Genomic DNA, 23298 nt, shown 5'->3' on the forward strand with positions numbered 1-23298 from the left:
TGGGGCTCCGGTTGTGGTGCCTTCGCAGAATCATCTTGTGGGGGGACATAACGGTCCAAGGCCGCTTGTGATGAACGCACACTCGAACATACCCTCCCCCTCGTCCTCCGTCCCATCGCTCTCTTTCGTCCCCTCCGACCTGCCGTCGCTACGCATCCCGGTCCCATCGACGTCCACGACTACCCCCTCTTCTTCCGTCCCCTCCAGCTCCTTCCTCTCCCCCTCCTCCCCCTCCTCCTCCTCCCTATTCGTCTCCAGCCCGTCGTCTTCATCCGTCCCGACCCCCGTCCCGACCCCAACGCCGCACGCCGTGACGCGTCGACCGAGGGCGAGCACGAGCCCGTGGCTGCCTAGTCTGATCGCGGACCACCAGGTGTGGTTTAATGACCCGAGGTTCGATGGGAGTTTCCCGAGTCGGGTGTTGCCGTTTTTGTATCTTGGGAATTTGTGAGTTTTTGGTCTGTCCTTTGTCTCCTCGTTCCGTCCGTGCGACGTTGGCTTTGTGGCTTTTCTTACTTGTCACTCGATGTGAGGATGGTTGATTTGAATGATGAGCTGACTGTCCTTTTTTATATATATTTTTGTTTGGTTTGGTGTGGGTGTTGTAGAAATCATGCTTCGAATGCGTATATGCTACATGCCCTCGGTATCACCCACGTCGTCTCAGTAGGCGAATGCGCCCTCGTACCACCACCCCAACACACCTCCGACTCCCCCTCCTCTCCCTCACCCACACCCCCCACCTCCCCCTCCCCCTCCTCCGCCTGCCAACGCCCCTCTGCCGGCGCTCACTTCGTGGCCGGCAAAGGCCCAGGCGGACAAGGCTCGCTCTGGATCGAGGAGCGCGAAGGGCGGATCAAGGTGCTGGATATCAAAGGCGTGTGTGATGACGGCATCGACACGCTCGAGCCTCAGCTGGAGCCGATATGCGATTGGATTGAGAAGGCGAGGTTGGAGGGGGGCCAGGTGTTGGTGCATTGTAGGGTGGGGGTGTCGAGGAGTGCTACTGTGACGGTGAGTGTTTGCGTTTCTCTCACTCTCCCCCCCTCCCCTGCGCTGTGTCCCCGGAAACGCGATGAAAGGACGGATGGACTGACGTTTCTGTTTAGATTGCGTATGTGATGAAGCACCTCAACCTCCCGCTCGTCGACGCCTACCTCATCGTGCGCTCACGCCGGCTGTCCGTGCTGATCCAGCCGAACATGCGGTTGCTGTACAACTTGTTAGGGTGGGAGGTCAAGCTCGCGCGCGAGAGGGCTGGCGGGGACGAGGGGAAGCTGAGGGCTGAGCTGACCAAGGCGCTGAGCTGGCCGTACCTCGCGAGGGAGGTGCATGCGCTTAATGAAAAATATCTGCATTGAGGGCTGGGCTACAGACCGTATTCGCGCATTCATCCTTGTGACCTCTTTTTGTTTTTGTTTTTGTTTTTGTTTTTTCTTTCTCTTCTCGTTCCTGGTCCTCACAACTGCCATCTTGTCTTTTTTTTTTTCGTTCTTCTCGCTTCTTCTCATTTCTCCTACTCTCTTGTTGCTATGCTGTATGAAAAAAAAAAAAAAAAAAAAAAAGATTCTCTGTGCTTTAATCTCTCTCTTTTGTGTTGCAACGTACTGTTCGATTTCTTGTCAGCTTGCCACCTTTTATTTTGTACATTGTCCTCACATGTTCTGTCTTGTGTCCTCTTGTGTCCTCTTGCCCCCCTCATGCCATACACGAGACAATCGATAATCTCTCTCTGGTCATTTTCATACGTGTACGCTACAGTACCTCACACGACTGAAATGACATCTCACTGCTCAAGCGCTCATGGGCCAGTCTCGAAAACGCGCAGATCGTTGTTAAGATGAATGCGACAATCTCAATAAATATTTTTGTATTATAAGATATGAGATGAAACATAGATTGCAAGGAAACAATGAAACAGATCAAGAAATATCATTATACAGTAAAAAGGGAGTATATACTACATACGCGGTAATCGATCTCCGTCTCCCCTCTCGGAGCACACCCCGTTTTTTCCTATCTCACCCCAAAAGCTGTTCGGTTTCGGTTTCTGACATCTACTGTATATATATTTACATTCTCTCTACCGCTTCTCTTTGACGAAGAAGTGGAGAATGACGAAGGAAGCGGAGGTGAATGCGACGAAGAAGATGCCCAGGAGCGCTATGTTCGGCCACCAGAATGACTAGGTGTGACAAGTCCGAGGGTCAGTTGTATGTGAGAGCGATGAGTGGGAATGAGCGTACCTGAGCACGGAGGCCAAAGACCGAAAGGATAGTCGCAGCAGGGACATCAAGCTCGACGCCATACTAGTTTTGCATTTTTGAGCACACCTGAATACGAGCCAAGAGACTTGATAAACATAAACATACCTTTATTTCCTTTAATTGCAAGTACCTCAACTCGTTCACTGCTAATGCTTCGAATGCAGCATGGAAGAACGAAACTGTGTGTAGCCACTGTAAAACAGGGGTCACAGTCTCACGATTGATCAACAATCCAGTGAACAGCAGACTGAAGAGTGATGTCAGTGAAATGAACGACCTGGACAAACAAGGATAACGTACTTGAATAACATGACTAGTGTTCCAACCAAGCTGGCAACACTAATACTGGCGAAAGCGATGGACAGGAGTAGAACCACGCTGGCTGTAGTCAAGTTGAACAATACAAGTGTGAGTAGGAACTTCCAGAACGCGGGAACCGTGGGCACAAGTCCAACAAGTCCATACACTATGCCACCAAAGACTAACGGCGGGACTAGGCGCAAGGGCAGGATATCGAATAGAACCTGAAACCATGATATCAGTGTCCATTATTACGACTAAAATTATGTGCTCGACCTTGGATGAAAAGTAGGTGAAGGACGAATAATATCCATTGGCTCTGCACGACTGGGGTCAGATTTTTTTTCTCCTTACAGCATAAACACGACGTACCTTTCGCGCATAAAGAGAATGCGTTCGTTGGCAAACAGCCCCAGGCTGGAAAGACAAGAGAATCCAAATAAGGCCAGTGTGAAGAAAAAGATCCCTATATATTCTCGTCAAGATTTTGTACCATACTGAAGCGAATGTGTGTACATACCGAGGCGGTTCTGGAAACCAGCAATATCATTGCTATAATATTGATCAGTATAGCATAACAATTAGCAGTATTGGTGCTGCTCACGTAACGTCGTGGAAGAAGAGCCCACAGATTACTGTTGCACGCATCAATAAGCAAAGGGAGAGAAAATGCGATATATCAACTCACATGCTAGAGCGATAGATGATAGATAATGCGCGGTCAACAGTGCAGGGTCTCGATACAAATTCTTGAAAGCCCGTCCACTCAAGATCCTGAATTGGGTACCCCAGCTAGCTCTTTTTCGTCCTCTCAAAAGTGTGCTCTCCACCGCAATGTCTCTCAATTCACCATCGGCTTCTCCAACGGTTTGCGCACGGGCCACCTCTTCAGTCTCGTTGCGAATATCTGCTGCTACATCACTGGCAAGATATGCGTCAACTAGAGCCGCAAGCCGAGGAGAGACAGGGCCATCGCTTGATTGAGAACCAGTGACAGCTTCTAGTAGCTGGGACGTTTTGCGTCGAATACTCGAGGAGATTGATACCCGGCGTGTGCGCATTTCAGTTTCCTCTTCGACAGCAGTCGAGGAGCGATCATTGGAGCGAACAGAGGTGCCCAAGCCCCGTTCTTCGTCTCGGTGAGTATCGTCTGCTGAGGGTGATGCCTCGTTAGGAGAGGGACTTGCTGGGCTTCGAGGTTCAATTGCTGCGTTCACAGTAAGGTCGACTGGAATAGTAGTGTTTGAGATGAAGCGACGCAAGAAACAGGCAGGAGACACTCACTCAGATAATCTGCGATGTTGAAACCAGGTGGACATGGCTGTCCAATTCCAGCAAAGTAATCTTGGCACTTTGAAAACTCGCCCGAGTACACCAATTTACCCTGAGCAAGAACGATAAGTTGGTCAAATAATGCAACAATGTTACTGCGGGGTTGATGGATTGTAAAAATGACAGTTCGGTTGTAATCGCGTGCAAGGGAAACCAAACTGTCAACAACATTGAAAGCGTTGTACGCGTCAAGACCTTGCAGTTCAAGTTAGTTTGAAAGAAGGTATGTCAAAGACTGTAGAATTACCACTGGTGGGTTCGTCGAGGAACAAAATCGAAGGGCTGGTAACCAGTTCACAAGCTATGGAAACACGTCTTTTCTCACCCCCAGAGATGGAACGGCGCCCTGCATCCAACGATAATGAGCTCAAAGGACACATTACCAAGCGACTTAGTTACCTGAGTCTCCTATTCTGGAATCCTTAATTCCAAGAATGCCCAACTCGTTCATGGTCTCCAATGTCCTGAATTTCTTAGCCTCCAAGCTCATCTCTCTAGGTAACCTCAACAGTGCAGAGTACAACACCGTCTCGTATACTGTCAATGTGCTCATGAGCGTATCTTCTTGGTCAACGAAACCCATGACCTTCTTGAACTGTGCATCCAACACTTCTCGGCCGTTAACGAGAGTAGTACCACTGACGACCCCACGTTTACGCTTCCGAGCGAGGATATCGAGGAAAGTTGACTTTCCAGCACCGGATGCTCCCATGATTGCCATCACTTGGCCAGGCCTAACAGAGCCAGATATTGAATCAAGGATAGTACGATTCCCAAGCGTATACGAAAGCTTAGAGAAATGAAGAGATGCAGGAACATGATCTGTCATCAATTTAGATGCTTCGTTTTCTGGAAGGCGAATCTTGCCAAAGTCACCGCCACTGCGAGTCCTTCCGGCATACCAGAGCACTGTGGAAGTATATGATATTCAAGAATCTCACCTATTGGGCGAACGATATAACTCACCTGCTACAGTAAGGATGACGATCAAACCTGCACCAGCAGTGCTGAGTGCGACCCATTTCGTATTGTCTGGTTTCGCAGGTCTCTGGTTACAGAATAACAGCTGAGTATGTTACCACAGGCGAGAGACAAGATACCTTACCACGTAACCAGGGACTTGAGAGTAATGCAAGCATTCACCACCTTTACATTGCAACGTTATGAACCCATCACCAAAGATATCATTGATGAGGGAATTCATGGCTGGTTCCTCAAACTTGCATCCCGAGCCTGTTTTGCAGCTGAAAGTAGCAGGGCCTTTGATCTCCTCTGTCAAAAAGTCGCTGATGTCTGAATAATCGGTTTTGAATCGACATAATCACGCGACAGCGGGTGGAATCTTACCGACACTACCGTCTTCACCACAAATAAACCTGTCCGGGATACATTTACACTTGATCTTCTCGCATGCGTAGACGGTGCTGTTAGTATCATATCCTGGTATGTTCTCGGATGTGCATTGTTCTAGACCACAGTAGAAAGATTCGACTTGGGCCGTCCAGAACTGGAAGGCGCAACTTGAAGTTGCGTTATCACAGCTGAATGTTACCTGCGGAGGTCGATCAGGGAGCATGTCGAGAATCTTGCGATCTACATGACTGTGAATACAGCAAGATAGAATGCTTCAAAATAAGCTTACTTGTCACATCACACATCTGGTGATTGTTAAAGACCGTTTCTCCGCCCGTGTAACACGTCATGTTTGCTCCAGATATTTCATCATTGCCGACGTGAGGTGTGCCTGCCAGAGGAAAACCTATACATGCGTCGTCCCTCTGACAAACTGGAACAAAAATATCAGAAATGTTTGTATGGATCCGGATAGATAGAAAGTATAACAACCATTGCAATTAATTCCACCCCAGCCGTCCTTGCAGTCACAGGATCCATCAGGTTCTCGTAGTCTGCGTTGGTCCCCATCAGCCAGAGAGTCGCATTCTGGCGAATGTAAAGAATGATATTAATACATCTAAAGCAAAACGATCGTGGTTGCGTACGTGGTTGCAAACAGTCGATTCCTCCCCAACCTGGTGGACACTTGCACTGCCCGTCAAACTCGTCACAGTGCCCATATTGTCCGCAGGTAAATGCAGGGAGCATACAATTGAAGCATGGCGGGCATTTGTCTGTAAAACGAGTAGAATAATTCAGAATCACTTCATGCACACATATGCTACGAAGCTGAGCACACCAAATGAGGTTGCTAGTGACTGCAAAGATATGACTATGAGTTCCACCCTGATATAAAGCTGCTCCACAACTTACGGAAAGCTCATAATTCGATACTCCTCGTGAGCTCCATGTCGAATTATCTGGTCGCCCGAAGACTGCTGGTAGCAGCACCAAAGTGAGCAAGGAGTTGGGCAGGAGATTTCGTATATCTGGGCGTAGCATGATATCCAATAAATGTAGTGCTCAACGTCGTGAACGGTGAGCTAGGCGCCAAGCTGTATGGGGCTGACGACGATAGTCAGACGCTGCGGGCTGCAGTGCTGGTTCGTCGTTCGGGTCCAAATTAGAGGCCGTGAGACTTATATTCCAAAGTAGGACAGCCGGAGGAAACCATCGCCGTCTCCCAGAAGAGCTCTGGACATGACTGACCATGAGCTTTGCTCTCGATTTGCTTTTACTTGCCACAGGATGGACTCACGTTTGGCTGGCTCCGTATACCAAGGTCGAAGAAAGCTTTAATCTACATGCCACCCATGATGTCCTCAGTTATGGTGTAGCCCCAGATGCCCTACATAATGTACGCCTAATGCAGTTTCTGCACGCCCGCCAATCCTAAAGTTTGTGAAGTATGACCATTTTGTATTCTCTGGAGTGGTTCCCAGAACATTCATAGGAAGTCTTATTCTTGCCTGGCTGTCCACCCCCATCCTGCACATCGCGAGCGCGTTCGGTTTTATCACTTCAAAACTCGACATTCAGATCGCAGGTACTGTTCCTTTGTCTAAGGTCTTGTAATAACTCCCCAACATGCACCTCAGTACGCTTGGTATTGTCCAGTCTGAACGCCTTTGGTCTGATACTCCTAAGGCGCGCAGTCTTTAAACGTTTCGGTCGTCCGACAGGTCTACTCTTTGTCCTGTTGACTTGTTCCCAATCCCATGTCCCTTTTTGGATGGGCAGGACTCTACCAAACATGTTTGCTTTATTCCCCGGTGAGCCCAAATACTAATGAAATGGTACAAAACCTGAACGTGTCGCGTCATTCCCTTCCAATACAGTGAATCTAGCCTTCTTCCTCCTCAACAATAGAGCTAGCAACTCCTTAAAGCCGTCTACGTTGAGTGTGCATGCAGCTTTCTCGATCTTGACATTCACTGCTGTGGTATTCCGCTCTGAGGTGGCTATCCTACTCGCTCCTCTTGCTCTGCAGTCGCTCTTTCTCCAGCATACGAGGTTCCTAAGCCTAATAAAAGTAGGTATTATTTCTGCCATTGCGTCAATTGGTACGTCTATGGAGCCTGATTATATTTTTCGAAGCATATTGAATATACTCTTGTTTGTAGCATTGACAGTGCTAGTGGACTCATACTTCTGGGATCAATGGCCATTATGGCCAGAGTTCAACGGACTCTATTTCAACGTGTTCCAAGGAAAAAGTGCCGAATGGGGTGTCAGTCCTCTTCACGTCACCGAATCTAACCTTCATGGAAGTTGAATCCTTGATTTTAGGTTTCACCCGCTCACGCCTACTTTTCATCGCATCTTCCAAAACTCCTCCTTGGTTCTCTCCCACTTTCTGCCCTCGGTGCACTTCTGGACGCTCGCATACGCTCTCTGTTGATACCCTGCCTTGCCTTTATTGCCCTTATCAGCGCCTTAGGACATAAGGAGTGGCGCTTCATCGTGTATGCCGTCCCAGTTTTCAATATCGCAGCAGCTCGGGGAGCTCGATGGATGTGAGTACTCCGATTTGCTACCATAGAGCTGTTCCCTGACGTTTGAAATCCAGGGTATCGCGCAGAAAAGGCCGCTTTTTCGGTCGACTTCTCTTTTTGGGTGCTACAGGCATCATCGCTGCCAACCTCCTCGTAACAGTGATGTACACTAGGGTATCCGCGGCAAACTACCCCGGTGGTTCCGCACTTGCAGTCTTCAATAAAAGATATGCCGATTGGGAGCATGGTGAGCTAAGATTGAGTTCATTCACTGTACGGTTGTGTTGACGTTTGGTATGATAGTACACGTCCATATATCAAACCTTGCCGCACAAACTGGCGCATCCCTATTTTTGCAGGATCACTCTCCTCCCCATATAGCACTTGCTCATAGCGCTTCTGCACCTCATCACTGGGTATACAACAAAACAGAATCCCTATCTCCGAAAGCCATCACTGCTTCTTCACAAATCACACATGTCATTGCAGAGGCCGGTCCCGAGTCTCAGAAGGGATATCTGAAGACAGGGAAGTGGGATATCGCCTTCAGCATAGAAGGATTTAGCGGGTGGAGGTTCAACCTGCCCTGGCGTGGATGGAGAGTGAACAATAAGGCAAAGATCTATGAATGGGTGTCCCAGGGTCTGGGAAGTGTGATGGAGATGGACACTCGGGAGGAGCTATGGGTCTTGGAACGCACCTGATATTACGCATGGCAAATGCGAGTACTGTGTAACTCAACCAGCCAGTTTTCATATCAATACATTTGCATGGAAGAACTCATTCCAGCTGTCTTCCTAGTTTCACGGGTCATATGTGTGTATCTTCTCTGATGAAGCGAGGAATTATTGAACCAGAGAAGTGTAAAGCATGCCTTTGTAAACTACAGTCAAAAAACATGTCATTGGAAACACAGATAATTAATTGTACACGTGTTCTGAAGCTCAGATTTCCAAGAAACTATTTTCTCCCAAAGCCATCATGTTCGCGCGCCACATCCTCGTCATGGACTGCTTATTACCATTGGCGCTTGTAATTGACAGTGTTCTGCGATTCATGCTGTGGTTCATCTGATGGAGACATAGCCCTACCTGAACCACCTCGCAAGAAATCGACGCCCTACCATTGGTCTACACTTCTGATAGCTGCTACCATATAAATAGGACACTCGTTTACATACTTATTTGCGCCATAGCTGCCACAGGTTAGAATCCAAATACAACTTGAATCTCGCAGCGAAGAGGCTGAAAGCGCAGGCTCATTTTTGCCAATATGGACGCCCCTGCCAACGAATCGACCCACCTCACCTGGGGTAATGTTGGCCTCGGTTTCTCCTTTATTCTCTTTGATGCTTTCGTCTCCACGTCGTTTGGTTTGGGAGTCGGTAGTTCACTCGTAACTTCTGCGGTACGTTGTATCGTGCAGCTTGGAATCGTCGCATTGCTCTTGCAGAGGGTATTCGAAACCAATAATCCATGGGCAGTTGGTGGTATTGCTTGTAAGTTTTCTGCGACAACATTCCATTGATCGATTTGTTTTTGAAATGGTCACGGTGTCATTTACTGAATGTTTCAAAATCCAGGTTTACTGAATCTCTTAGGGACATTTGAGACAGGTCTGTCTCAGATCACTTTCATCCCATGATATGCTCGTATCTCATATGACTTCAGTGGTGAACAAGTCGAAAAAACGGTTCAACCACATGGTACGCCCATGGTCATATTACTGCCGATTTGGCTAAGCCGTCCATATGACAGTTTCCCTCCGTGCTGTTGAGCATGATAGCTTCCACGATACCGGTATCGATAATTGGAATAAAATATGCCATGTCCATAGATCCGTTCTGGAAACCGGAGCAATATAGTACAGTAAAATCATTTGTGGTGTCTTACTTTGGCTAACTCTATGCGCAGTTCCCATTGTGGGCATGCTGTGTGGTGGCACAATCTCTGGAATTGTCGTATCTATCACTTATGTCCTCAAGGAGTTACAGTATGTCGGATTCTCTCCCAATGATTCATTAGCTGCAGGAAGTCCTGACCTCCTCGCGTACCTCCCCTAGCGATAATCGCGACAAAGTAGAAACTTATCTCGCATTCGGAGCTTCCAGGTTCGAAGCTTGCAAGCCTATAGCACGCGACGCATTGAGGTTGGCTTTGACTCCTACCATCAACCAAATGAGGTACGTCCAAATGATTAAACCGAGACATGTTAGGCCCGGCAATCTCATTATGTCTATAGTGTCATTGGAATCATCGCCATCCCCGGAATGATGACTGGTGCTATCCTTGGAGGTTCCTCGGTCAGTCAAGCCGCGAAGCTGCAAATGGTGATCATGTTCATGATCTCTGCGTCCACCGCACTCGCATCGATTATTTCGACCGTGCTGACGCTTGGTATGGTCGTGGATAGCGACCATAGGATACGCAGCGACAGGATCGATGTACGGGAACACGCTTTGTGGAGAGGTAGGAATTGGGTTCTTGGGAAGATTGCCAGCGGGTTCTGGGTCATGGTGGGACCAGTAACTAGACCATTCAAGAAAAAGTCCACCCTTGAAAACGGCGAGGAAGGGCAGAGACTCCTGGGATAAATGGAGAGTCAATAATATAGATATATAACTTGAATTCTGATAAACATTGATTACTGAATTACTGAGCTTTGCAATCGATTGTTCTTTGTCGTGGACAATGGTGCTTGTGGCCGCCATACTGTTTCAGCCACCCCCATTGATCGCCTAAAGCAGCCGTTGTTATGATCGTGTTTGACTTCTGTGGCAGATCCAAAGCAAATGTCCGAGTCACTGCCATCCTATTAGTTCCAGTCTCGCCTGACCGTGACCTTGTCTGTAAAGTATCCGCTCTTCATCCTGCACCATTTCATCATTGCGCCATGGTATGTGCTCGCATTTTTAATGTATTTTACTGAATTAACAAACAAGTCGCGTTGATGCAGTCGACATACGGTCGTAGCAGACAGTCTATTGCCGATATCGAACAGGAATTGTACGAAATATTTAACAGCCATCCCAACTCTCGACCCAACGAAGCTGGGGAACCAGTCATTCCAGCAGACGCTTTAGTCGATATTTTCCGCTCTTTTTCTGACATTTACAATGGCGTCGAGCTCCTCACGGATGACGAGACGGGCATGCTGAAGGCACTACTAGCCAGCAATCCTGGACTTGAAGTCACTCCACAGACTCTTCTTGCATTTATCGCGGAGAAAACCAAACACAGTCCTCGCGACAGTCCAGATGGTTCTCCACAAGAAGACGACACGATACTACCTGACCGCGGGCGGATGCTAGATCGGGACGAGGATAACGTGTACTCACGTTCCTCCAGCAGAGATAGCAGAAGCTCTGCGGGCACTTCTGTATATATAGACATACCCAGTCGACCGCCTTCAGTGCCACCAAAGACACCTACGTCGAGAACAGGACCTTCTCCCTTTGACACGTCACGACGGCAGCGTTCGACACCGCTTAATAACGCGCCGTCTAGTTGGACGAAGAAACCCGCACCAGCACATAGACGAAAGAGCATTGACGGAAGCGCTGGACGTGCGTCGAGTGATTCTGAGGTTCGTATCATACGCTAGAATATTCGCGTGGCTTTGCTGATATCTGCGTACTAGTCATCATTCTCATCAAGTCCAACCACCTTTGGTCGTACACCAGGTCGCACACGCGCCCCTTCCAATCCCACAAGTCCGTCTACATCATTCTCTGGCGCGTTCTCTCCCACTCTAGGTTCATCACCATTCGGGCACCCCATCTCGCGTCCACACTCCCGTGCTCAATCTCAACCATTCAATAGCTTTGCCCAAAGCTTTGGCTCTCCAGACCGTGACCTATCTCCCGACGACATGTCACCTTTGCGTGATCGTGATTTTGGAAATTCGTCATATGAGTACGACCGGCCAGAAGAAAACATCATGGATTCCATATCATCTCTGCCTATGCCGAGAGCAGGGTCCGATGACGACGATGGCGACTTTGACGGCGACTCATCTCTCGGACTTGTTTTGGACCGCTCTGTCGTGTCGTCTACGGCTTCCTTAGAACCTCAGGACCGTCTCGATGCTCTTCAGCGAGCCAATCTAGAAATGGGTCGAAAGTTGATGGATGCCGAGCGAACGCTGCAGAATAAGTTGTCAGAACATGACTCTGAGCTAGAAGAGTTTCAAGGTCGCCTGGAGGAACTGAAAAGTGAGCTGAGTGCTACGAAGAGAGAAGAGAAGGAGCTCAGATCAAAAGAGGTACGTTGATTTTTTCTGCCTCACGAACATTAAATTAAAGCCCACCACCCTTGTCCTCAGCGCTCGAACTCGACTCAAATTGCTGCCCTAGAGTCGGAAATTGCCAAACTACAGAAAAATCTGGAGAATGCTCGCTCCGCATACCAGAGTCTTCAGAAACAGTATCAAGAGCAATGTGGTATGTGGACGTCTCCTCTCCCTGATACTTGTTAGCTGTCTATTGATACCTCGTTCCTAGCCGAATCTGAAAGGTATCGCAATACGCTTCGTCGTAGGGATCAAGAGATAAAGGACCATCAGGAAGCCGCCGCGCTGCAGGTCCTTGAAGCACACAAGTATGCTAAGGAACACGACAACTACGAGGAACGTATCGCGCACCTTGAGAATGAACTGGAAATTACTCAGCAAGCTCATGCTCAATTGGACGAGCAGAAACAAGAGAATCTCATGCTGAAGGAGACCATTGACCGCATGCGTTATGATATGGACGAGATGCGGAATAGTGCTACCAATGCTACTCAAGGCGGATCGAGTGCTGGCTCAAGTGCAGCAAATTCGATCAGCAAGAGCTTGGGAGCAGAGCTTCTAGGCAAGATGGGAAATTCGCGATGGGGGCTTAAAGACGAAGGCGAGGAAACTATAGAAGAAGGCGATAGCGGAGAAGTGGAGATGGATGACGATGATGACACAGAGGGAGAGGAAGAGGAGGATGTCATCCAGACGATTATCACGCGTAAGAAGAGGGTACGTTATTTTGCGACGACTCCTAAATACGGACGACTAAAATTTTTTTTTAAATGTATTTCAGAAAGTTACAGGTCGTACAAACAAGGTGGAAACCACGACTTTCGAGGAAACCAGAGAATACTCCGACGCGTATACTCAATATCATTCTGACGAGCTCACATCGGTGCGAGAGATACAAACTGACCCGGAGCCTTCAATCCCTACTGCATCCTCCTATACGCAAACCGATGACCCGCCTGTAGTCATTCCAGTTTCGACGCAAACCGACCCAGAACCGGTGATAATACCCAAGCTTACTGCCAGTATCGAGATCCAGACGGATGACCCCGAGCCAGAAGTATCTCGATCACCATCTCCACATGTTACCCCCGAAGACGACGAAACCATGGCTTCCTCATCTTCTACCGTCCTACCACCAACACCCAAGGCACAGTCTTTGGATCATCTTCACCCTCACCCTCATGACCTTCCACCATCCTATCACCAGGTCGCAGAACTGGATGAGGATGAAAGGGACTGGCGAGTAGCCGCGGAAACCCTGAAAAAATGGCATGAAGGGGTGAAAATACCCATCGAGCCAGCCCCGAAGGGTATATCCGACGATGCAGTGGAGGAATGGAAGGCAATCAAAGAGGAGCTTGGTATTGATTGCATGGTGATCGACAGACTAATTGCATCGTCAGAGAAGACAGGACAACCACGTCTCTCTAAAGACGGTAAACCGTCGCGCAAGAACCGCTTTTATAATATCTACAACACATACGTTTATGGCGCCGGTAAAGACCGAAGCCCTTCATTCCCCGGTGCTAACGCTAGGCAGATAATGCTTTGTATGGGTGCTTCCGCTTTCGTTCTCTATATGATGGCTCCGTATATGGCGGCGCAATATTCAATTACGGGGGGCCCTACGTATTACGACCGATCTGCATGGAACAGCTTCAACAGTATGCAAGCTCCTGGGGAAGGCTTTGGTTATGACGGTACCGCAGCCGTTTGGAGTTTCATGGGTCGTGTTGGAGGTGGAGCAGCCAGAATCGCACGAGGTTGGCCGACTTAGGTTTCTCCATAAAGTCGAACTCGTTCATACCCCCTATCATGTTATTTTATCTCGTTCAGATACCCGCACGCACCCCTACTCAATCCACTTTTTACTCACCTACTGAAGAACATTCATTGTCGCTCATTATACTTGCAACTTTTGCTCTAATTTCTGTTACATCCAAGCCTCTTTTAGGGTTCTTTCTGTGATTGTGCCGTAGAGCATTTGTGTAAACTAATGTACAATGCGGACTTTGGAGCCGCTTATGAAGACGTCTAGCACAAGCTACCTAATTCTAAATCGTCCGCTCCAAAATTGAGAGAGAAAATAAGAACAACAAATGGTTGAAATACATGGAAGAAGAAAAATTCTAAGGAAGAATAGAGAGGAGAATAAAGAAAGAGACTAGGAGCGAAAAAGATAAATGCGGTATTTGTGATGTAAAACTTGGACCAATATCTACCGACGGTCCACATAATGATAATGACTTGAATGCTTTTTTGCATGAAGAGTCCTCTCGACTACCCACCATCATTCTATACCGTCATTCTTCCTCACTGTCTGACCTTGGTGGGGGAGAAGCGGCGGTGACCGACACTGAAGGCCTCCGTCGCTTCACTTCGATTGGGATGCTGTCATCGTCACTCTCACCATCATCTTCCTCCCCATATATCTGACTCGTATTCGCGCGAATGCCCTCAGCTTCACGTTCCCACCGCGTGTCCCTGAAAAAGCTCGAGTCGTCATCAAACTCGTCATCGTAGTCATCCTCTGCGTTATCTATATCAGAACCATATGCCACCTGTGCAAGTGGACTGGGGCTTGTGGTCGTTGATCTGACCTGGCCCTGGCGACCATGATCCTGCGTAACGGGGTCGACTACAGTTGGGATCGAGGTTCCTATAAGTAGACGCTGAGGCTGCGGTTGCCTAAGATGTAGCGGGAGATTGCTAATCGCTTCGGTCATTTGATTAAGACCCAATGGCAGGTTTGATATTAATGTGCTTGGGTCATTGCATACGCCACCTGCACCGAGGAACATGGCATCATCATCAATCCCTTCCTGGTCGCCCGAATGAAGACTTGTCACGTCTTCAATGTAACCACTGTGACCGTGAACCGGCTCCCCCCAGCTGGAAGCGCGTCTCGCGGCCGTGAGTAAACCACTGCTGTTATTACTCTGTCGAGAGTCCCTTCCGTGATGACGAAGTATCTCATCACTTCTCCTGGCAAAGATATCTGTTGATGTCCTGGCTTTGACATTATTGTCTTGGGAAAATGATGTTGAAGCAGAAGCGTCTAGGGGTGATGAATCGTGGGATGTAGGTTTGTGACCTCGCCATGACTTCATCGAGGACAGAGAGAACCTGTTAAGGAATTTCTCGTTTTCACGGTTCTGTAAACCAGGTCCATGATCTTCTACGCCATGACTAGATGTCGGGCTACTGATTTGCGAAGAACCCCATTGAGACTCAGCAGGTATCAGCAGCGTCTCTGATCCTCGGCGGCCGGTATTTGGGACACCGACATTTGAATTATGAGAAGTGTCTTTAGACGAACGTGCCCATCGTTCTATCGATTTCGATCGTCCACCGAAATTGGGGGTAGAGTCGTTCCTGAGTATTACTGACCGCACACCAGCACGTCGCTTTCCTTTATCCCTCGACTCAGAGCCTGACATTCTGGCACTGGCACTTTTGTGTCTCTCCATCGCTATTGATGGAGAAGAGCGAACGCCAAAATTATTGTCGTCACGACGTGATCCAGGCTGACGGGGAGTACGAACATTGCGGAAGAGAGATGATATACGATTTGTAATACGTTTGTGCCATCCCCACGTAAACCGCACTGTGGTCATTGCTGTACGAGTTTCTGCGTCAGAAACCATAACCATATCGTTCTTTCTAGGTGATGTCTCGCGTAGCCATTCCTGAGAGCTCGCAATGTCACGAAGAAACCACGGGTAACGCTGAAAATTGACGTATAAATATACCAGGTCACAAAAACTAAGATGATAGGAATTACTTACCTTGGCTTCGTCGAGTGTCATCCGCTTACTAGCATTTTTCTGCAGCAGGCGATCAAGCAGGTTTATGACAATAGCTCCCTCGGTATTTGACTTGCGTGGATGTCTTCCTCCAGTCAGAATACGATCATAGCCCATAGTTTCATCCACCTCCCAATCCTGGTTGCAGATGATCTTGTAAAGATTGTATTCACTCGAATCAGGAGCCATGAAAGGGACGCGACCAAACAGAAGACAGTACAAGGTGGCACCAAGGGACCAGATATCGATAGCTTTCGTGATCGGTTGTCTCCGTGATGTATGTCCCCGAATCGTTGAAGAGGAATTCCCATGTGAAATGGATTTTGATGATGGAAGAGTACTACTAGTAGCGGTTACGGAGATTGATGGAGAAGTTTCAGTGCTGTATTCAGAAATTACCTCTGGAGCGAGAAAAGGAGGTGTCCCTGCTCTCTTAGATAAATCAGAGTCGTCAAGGAGGATGGGATCGTTGGGGTTGTCTAGGGCAACTTGACCCCTGCCGGCAGCAGCAAGACGCTGGGCATAGGAGAAATGTGAGACGCCAAAATCGGTTATCTTCACCATTTGACGATCAGCTGTCCATAACAGATTGGCCGGTTTTATGTCACGGTGAATGATACCCTGGTAGTGCACTGACAACACATGGGGGCAAGAAAATAATGATAAGCAAGAACCGACTCCACCAGAAAAAACCACTTACAATATTCGAGACCAAGTATGACATCTCGGCAAATGCGTCGACATTGGTCTACTTTCAGTATAGGCTCGTTGTTGCTATTCCTCCATTTAATTTCTCCGCCGCTGAGATACTCCATGACTAGCGAAATTATATGTCAGTTTGTGACTGTATAGAGCGAGACGAAGTCTTCCTGTCGTACTGCCTCCCAAAATGAAGCCATAGGATCGGAAATGCTCGATTTGAGACACTCACCCATGGCCCGAAGTGGGGATGTAGATAGGCAGGACGATCTTCCGGCCCCACGGCAAAGAGCGAAAGATGCTTACCCATGTATATCCTATCGTTGAGTTTATCGTCAATCACCTCCAGCAATCGCACGATATGACCATGGCGACACTTCTTCATGATTGCTATCTCCTTTCGTATTTTATACTCTGTACTGCCAAGTTTGTCTGCAAGCGGTGTATGGGGTGAAGACGGGAGATTTCTCCTGCGCAGAAGGTTCATTTTTTCAGCGCGAGGGTTGTTGCGCTTTACGGCTTTGATAGCCTGCGCATATCAAGTCGAAAGTACATAGATTTAGTGCCAGCTAGTGACAAAGATGGGATACATGATACTGACGAGCTCCTGACGATTGCTAGACAGATCCCAACACTGCCAGACCTCGCCATGCTGGCCCTTGCCGACTCGATGGCCACGAAGATACTGGTTGACTATTGGACGTCTGTCGTCTGAGTGTTTGAAGCGCAGCTCTGCGGTCATGCGTACGGTTCCAGGAGGATCGAAAGGCAAGTTGGAGCCTTGTGCAGATTGATTGCGTTCGGATGAATCTATATCGGAGGCCATGTTGAAGGGGATCGCATACGTGCTGGTGGGTGATGATGGGAGAAAGGAAGAGAACGAACGGGTTTAAAAGTTGGGATGTAATATTCAAGAGGCGCAAACAAAGAAAGAGGTAAAGTAAAGAAGTAAAGACTGGAGCGAAGCGGACGAGTGGTTTTGACCAACGAATATGTGTGCGTGCCGTGACCCCAGTCACTCTGTCATATGATCTCGCTGTCACGTCTCGATATATTCTTATTCCTTTCTTTACAGTACATCCGAGTCCTACCAGCGATCTGCCTTTCCGCGCCCAATCATCCTACCGTGGGCACACACATTTGTCCTCCTCTTTCACGTTCTGCATGACCTGTGAATGCATCAAGGTTAGCATTTCACATTCAGGGTTGCAAGAGCGTCTATAAATTGGGGCCCTCTCCCAGCACTCCCAAGAGAACCCTCGAAGCACACACATATGTTCCAAAATGGGCATTTTCCAAAGGGAGAAGACCGTGATGGGGTGTCTTCGAAAGGGACAGCATCAAACTCAATCGTGGAAATGTCCTCTCGGGCCCCAGTTCTTGGTTTATCGTGTACGAATACATGGCACGAAGGCTCACCTGCTCAGCGTGTCGCCCGCATCCCTGTATAGTGTAAAGTAAGTTGTGTCATTAGTCACCAATTCATATAGTACTTCATATCAGCTCGCGATCGCGGGGCGTGGATTCTATCCTTGACCCCCACCGTAATTGCCTTCTACTTCCGCGGCTGATATACACTCTGAGCGTCGCTCTCGAGTTCATCCTTGCCCAATCACCACCAGCAACGTTGCAGGAAGACGATACCACCAGGGAGATAGATAGTGGCTTACCTTCCATGTTGTCTTTCCGCACTTATCACAATTCACTGTGTAACAGCCGTCAACGGGAATCGCGATTTCTTGCGTGGCAGCCATTGTTCAATGGATATGGTAAATCTGGTCCTACGTTAGCGTTTCCCGCTTACATGAACGTTACATCATGATGAAAGACAATCATGGCCTCACTTTTGATTTGCGCCTAGGTTTTCGGTCTAATGAGGTTGAGAGGAGCCAGGTGACTCCCAAGTCAGAAAGTCAAACCTGCCTTTATACCGGTTTCACACTCGGATCGATCACCGACGATTCTGTATTATCTTTATAACGCTGTGCCATAGCAAATTCTGCAATCTTGTCAAAATCAGCCAACGTCACTGACACATGCTCCGGCGGATGCGCTCTACAGCATCCGCTGATGGACTAAGAAAAAGCAATTCACGTGATCGACCCGCGTGGATACAGGTGAATTCATCAATCTCATTGTCAACGAGTGCAGGGGCACACTTGGACAACGTTCTCTTACATGTAAGCAGACATACCCGAATTTGCATTCATATTTCACAAATGCCTCACAGATCTACACGTAATTCATCGTTCACGCAGCATCGAGTGACACTTGGCGGTGCGTGGATAAATGTATCAAGTCTGTTGAAGACGCCTCGGTATGATATAATGTGTGTAGTCTACCAGTACAAGCCCACCCAACAGGATAATAACTAAAACATGAGAGGGAACGGGGTATTACAGGCATGCTACATTGTGCGGTCTATGAAAACAAGGTATGAATATTCATACATGCGTTTTACGAGGCTAACCTTTTAGCGACCATCTCTCTCTTTAAGGAGGACAACCCTCAATCGCCGCAATGCTTCGTTCACCTGCTCTTCGGTCGACAAACTAAACGCCGCCCGTACGTACGAAGTCTTACGACCATTGGGCAAGAACACTGTGCCTGGGAGTGCAAGAACGCCTTCTTCATAAGCCTTATTTCGGATAAGGTCCTCTGAATCGCCTTCATCAACTGAGGCGTCACCAGGAGCATTCATCAAAAGTTTGAACCTATGAAAATGTCAATAAATCAGTGCAACGAAATAAATGATCCAGGTACGTACCAGAAGAACATCCCAGCTTCTGGTGTCTCCCATTGCACTAGACCATCCAAATGCCGACGAAGAGCAGCTTCGAAGATATCCCGTTTCTCGCGATAGAACTGGGAAACTCTTTCCGTGTGAAGAATAAAGTTGTCATAACCCCAAGATTTCACTAGAGCAAGTGTTACAACCTGTGTAAAGCTTGATACTTGGAGGTTGGACGTTCCAGTCTGTGAACCAGATCAATATAGGCACAGGCACATTTAATCAAAGTAGTAAGGTTTACATGCATGTCCATGGCGTCGAGCAGTGCTACGGGGCCCGAAGCAAATCCGATACGGATACCAGCCGATAAAATCTTGGAGAGGCTGTCGAATCGCAATACGCGACCAACCTCTGGTTCCTCCATCTCAAGAGTGAAGTAGGAAGGGGGACGCTCGGTTTTGCCATAGTACAAGAAGTAGTATGGGTCATCTGTGTCAACAGCTGAGCTCTCTGTTTGGAAAAAACTTATTAATATCTCGTACCTTCAAGGATGAGGAAGTTATGCTTTCTAGAAAGCTCTAAAACCTCCTTTCGGCGTTGAGTGGTAGCAGTCATACCCGTAGGGTTGCAACCGTACTATGGATCGTTGCTAAGAACCAGTCATATCGCGATAAGAGATAAGCTGCTTACTGGAACCGTGTACAGCACCTTGGGCTTTGGCTTCCCAGCTGGCCAGTTCTCGAGAATATCACGTAATGACGAGGAGCAGATGCCGTCAGCATCAGTATCAACCTCTGGCAGATGAGAAATCAGCATTGTGAAATTCCGATATGTATACAAATATGCAAATACTAACCGATTTGGTCACAATGGAAAGTTTTGAATAACGGAATAACACCACTGTAAAAGAAAATGAGAAACAACTCCATAAAGATCCCGCTAGGTGTGCTTACGCATAGACAGGTGATTCTACGAGGACAGGATCACCGTGGTCGACCAAGGCGTGAACAGCCTAGTGACAGATAAGCTGATGTTGGACACATTTTGATGTGTCGATTCCTACCTTGTAAATCAGATCCTGCGATCCCGAACCGGTGGAGATTCTCCAATGATCGGTCTTCTTCCTGCCGTGCGAGTGGCCTTGAAGACCACAAAACCAATCTAAAAGGGGAGCAAGACCAGCAGTATCTCCATATTGTAAACCGGCGGCTAGGTCATTGGGGTCGACGGTGATGGGAACCTCTTGTGTGGGGTCCTGAGGCGATCGAATGGTGAAGCTCAAAGAAGTGAAAGGGAAAGTTGCAGCGTTCGGTTTCCCTGCCAACAGAGATAGGACACCGGGCTTCTTTTCAAGAGGGAACAGCCCACGAACTACGGGGTCAGAGGTTAACAAGAAGGAATCGTGTGGGATATATCGGACACTCACTGGGACTAGGTTTTCTCTCTTTCGCAGCTTGAGACAAGAATTGGTCATAGAATGATGGTGGGAGATAGTTCAATCCATCTGATGGTGACTTTCCATCGACTATGTTGTCAGTATGTCCGTTGGCGTGTCCGTTAGTGGCTACCGCAGCCATGTCAGATAAGAGTGTGTTCGGTAGAGCAGTAGAGAAACCTGGAATTTATTGCAGCGTTTATATAAAGGAAGGCAGTTACAGAAAAAAATAAGGGGGGATCCTAAGCTCTGCAATAAATCGACAACTGTAGGACTGTGTCAGTGTCTGATATACTGCAAAGATCTGCCGAACAGCGCGGGATTATCGTCTGACTCAGATGCGTATCGCGTATTTTTTCGTGAACGGCTTCCCAATCGTAGCGGCGCCTGGCGCCAATCCCCGACTCTGGGGTAAACACAAACAAATCTTAAGGCCTTGCTAAACTTTTGTGCATGAAAACTGTTGTGCCAACTTCATTTTCAAGAGCATATACAGGTTTGTTTACTGACACTGATAGAAGATGACATGATGTTACCAAAAAAAACACCCATTTTCCTTAGGCTGGTACAAAGATTCACACCATTATTATGAACTATAATCCGACATCTCCCAATCAAGGTCTAGGTCTTCTTAGTGGGCAATTTGTCTTCAGGAAACATTTTATAACCAGAATTTTTGTGTGCAATGCTACTGCATTGTTGTCCATACAGTATATTAAGACCAGGATAGATCACAGTTTAAAGTGATGGTGAAATCAATGTATTTTTGGTCAAGTTGCATACTGTATTTGTCACTATAAAAGTTTGTCACATATCATGGAGCTCTTTATATATAATGCTGGTCAAAAGACTAATAACTTAGCTGAAAGCAGGCAGTAATAATAGTATACAAGCACTGGCAGTGGCATATGGGAATGAAACCAAGTCCAAATTGCACCAGTGCAAACTTGAACACTAGTTCAGAGTTGGGGAAGGTGGCAGAACCTTAAGATTGTTATTTCGCTTTATTTATTTTTACTAATTGGCATTATTTTGTTTTTACACTCTACTAAGGTACTGCAATCTCAATTTCAAAAAGTTCAGGTGCACCACACTCAAAAACATGTCCAACCACTGATAGTGCTCATTTTGTAGAGCAATCAACAGAGTGATGGCCATTTTCTACCCACAGAACCCTCCTCAACTAATGTTTAGAGTCGGCGATAACATGGCCCTCTGGGGCAAACCTGGACCCCATTGCTTTGAGTGATGAGTAATGATCCCCAGTCAAGAGTGGGAAATTAGTAATTGATAGTAAATGATAGAAAAATGAAGGAAATGATAGAAATTGTGAAAAATGGTGTGAATGGTAGTTATATTTCTATATATATCTATTGGTATCGTCAATCAAGATTTTGGTAAAATGTGAATGAGATCATTTTGATTTTGAACTTGTCTCAAGCTGTGTGTCGAGCTCAAACTGTTTGCATTCAGTTGAATTGAGTGCAAAGGATGTCGCGATGATTTCACTGCGACATTCCTTGCACTCAATTCAACTGGCTTTGCTCTGCTTTCAACCAATACAAGGTAAATCTGTAAATTTATTGTCTTGCTACATTTAAACACCTGCTTACCTTCATATGTCTGAATCAGACAGCTAACTCCATTATAAGTCTATGAGAATAAGATGGCAGAGAGGTCTGAATCAAGAAACCTTCCTGGCAATAATCATGAGAATAAACAATGGTGTGAATGCACTCCCCTCTGCAATGGAGGCAGCTGGATATCCATCAGATCATGGTCTTGACATGCACCACATCGAATGGACGCAAATTTATCGGATGAAGTTGACCACTATCTGGAGCACAGGACTAGGAGAATACCCCAGCAAGTCGACAAACAAAACTCAGGTCCTTCTCGGGTATGTTTCAATCAATTTATCATCCATCCATATCTAATTTACTATCTAATAGGTATCAGATGAAGCTCCTCCAGACGAAGCTCCTCCAGAAGCTCCTCCTCCAGCTGAAGGTCCTCCAACTATAGGCCTAACTGAACAGGACCTTGAACAAATGGCCAATCTTGCTCGCCTTGAAGACCTCAAAACAACAATGGAATTCATTAACACTATTCACAGTGCCTTGTTGGATGACCACTATCACCAGAACCATTCTGGCCTTGTGGAACGTCTTCGAAATCCCTCTCAAGAAATATTTGCCATCAATAATCCCTTCATCCACTACTCCCTTAACCTCTTCCTTGCCACAAATAACACTTCCAAAGACACTTACAACAAAGCACGTGAATCATACTACCGCCTACATCCAGAGAATCAAGGCAAGATTCTTTTGTTATACCAAATCAAACACTTTGTGGCCGAGGAAAGTGGAGTCGATGGTATCATTCACAACATGTGCGTGAATAGCTATCTTGCATTTACTGGACCTTTTGCTGCACTTGAGGTTTGTCCAAAATGTCAAGAACAACCGTGACGATACAGTCACATCAGGAAAAATGGGGGTAGCTATATAGAGCTCTATAGCACTATAAGTACTCATAAAGCTGTTAT

General features: G+C 47.3%; 7 protein-coding genes across 7 annotated transcripts; 3 read left to right on the forward strand and 4 right to left on the reverse strand.

The window, feature by feature from the left end:
• Positions 1–1881: 1881 nt before the first annotated feature.
• Positions 1882–6020, reverse strand: SERLADRAFT_356028 (uncharacterized protein; the record flags this gene model as incomplete). Its single annotated transcript, XM_007318286.1, has 18 exons — positions 1882–2185; positions 2247–2309; positions 2373–2514; positions 2568–2791; positions 2844–2886; positions 2940–3033; positions 3088–3119; positions 3172–3202; positions 3256–3795; positions 3852–4094; positions 4147–4245; positions 4299–4808; positions 4866–4945; positions 5000–5192; positions 5247–5492; positions 5542–5685; positions 5745–5840; positions 5900–6020. 18 exons carry the CDS (start codon positions 6000–6002, stop codon positions 2084–2086), a joined length of 2985 nt encoding a protein of 994 aa, XP_007318348.1.
• A 481-nt stretch (positions 6021–6501) lies between these two features.
• On the forward strand, positions 6502–8735 carry SERLADRAFT_467450 (glycosyltransferase family 22 protein; the record flags this gene model as incomplete). Its single annotated transcript, XM_007318287.1, has 7 exons — positions 6502–6651; positions 6702–6840; positions 6893–7066; positions 7133–7524; positions 7584–7810; positions 7864–8036; positions 8093–8735. The coding sequence occupies 7 exons, from the start codon at positions 6505–6507 to the stop codon at positions 8491–8493; spliced, it is 1653 nt and encodes a 550-aa protein (XP_007318349.1).
• Positions 8736–8840: 105 nt separating this feature from the next.
• Positions 8841–10478, forward strand: SERLADRAFT_467455 (uncharacterized protein; the record flags this gene model as incomplete). The annotated part of the gene is made up of 7 exons (XM_007318288.1): positions 8841–9287; positions 9372–9404; positions 9460–9494; positions 9547–9652; positions 9703–9781; positions 9852–9971; positions 10031–10478. 7 exons carry the CDS (start codon positions 9062–9064, stop codon positions 10380–10382), a joined length of 951 nt encoding a protein of 316 aa, XP_007318350.1.
• Positions 10479–10738: 260 nt separating this feature from the next.
• SERLADRAFT_361453 (uncharacterized protein) lies at positions 10739–15674 on the forward strand (the record flags this gene model as incomplete). The annotated part of the gene is made up of 5 exons (XM_007318289.1): positions 10739–11374; positions 11429–12052; positions 12113–12230; positions 12291–12796; positions 12861–15674. The coding sequence occupies 5 exons, from the start codon at positions 10739–10741 to the stop codon at positions 13854–13856; spliced, it is 2880 nt and encodes a 959-aa protein (XP_007318351.1).
• A 328-nt stretch (positions 15675–16002) lies between these two features.
• Positions 16003–17071, reverse strand: SERLADRAFT_349007 (uncharacterized protein; the record flags this gene model as incomplete). Its single annotated transcript, XM_007318290.1, has 4 exons — positions 16003–16136; positions 16230–16517; positions 16586–16702; positions 16891–17071. Coding segments are annotated over 4 exons (720 nt in total), but the record flags the coding sequence as incomplete, so codon positions are not given.
• A 547-nt stretch (positions 17072–17618) lies between these two features.
• On the reverse strand, positions 17619–18484 carry SERLADRAFT_389374 (uncharacterized protein; the record flags this gene model as incomplete). Its single annotated transcript, XM_007318291.1, has 4 exons — positions 17619–17753; positions 18004–18027; positions 18255–18365; positions 18429–18484. 3 exons carry the CDS (start codon positions 18336–18338, stop codon positions 17706–17708), a joined length of 156 nt encoding a protein of 51 aa, XP_007318353.1.
• A 386-nt stretch (positions 18485–18870) lies between these two features.
• Positions 18871–21056, reverse strand: SERLADRAFT_467467 (uncharacterized protein; the record flags this gene model as incomplete). The annotated part of the gene is made up of 9 exons (XM_007318292.1): positions 18871–19298; positions 19352–19560; positions 19617–19804; positions 19858–19951; positions 20006–20109; positions 20172–20215; positions 20269–20327; positions 20379–20686; positions 20742–21056. The coding sequence occupies 9 exons, from the start codon at positions 20890–20892 to the stop codon at positions 19058–19060; spliced, it is 1398 nt and encodes a 465-aa protein (XP_007318354.1).
• Positions 21057–23298: the final 2242 nt, after the last annotated feature.

Source organism: Serpula lacrymans (genome assembly GCF_000218685.1).
Source record: "Serpula lacrymans var. lacrymans S7.9 unplaced genomic scaffold SERLAscaffold_7, whole genome shotgun sequence".
In the NCBI taxonomy this organism is placed as follows: domain Eukaryota; kingdom Fungi; phylum Basidiomycota; class Agaricomycetes; order Boletales; family Serpulaceae; genus Serpula; species Serpula lacrymans.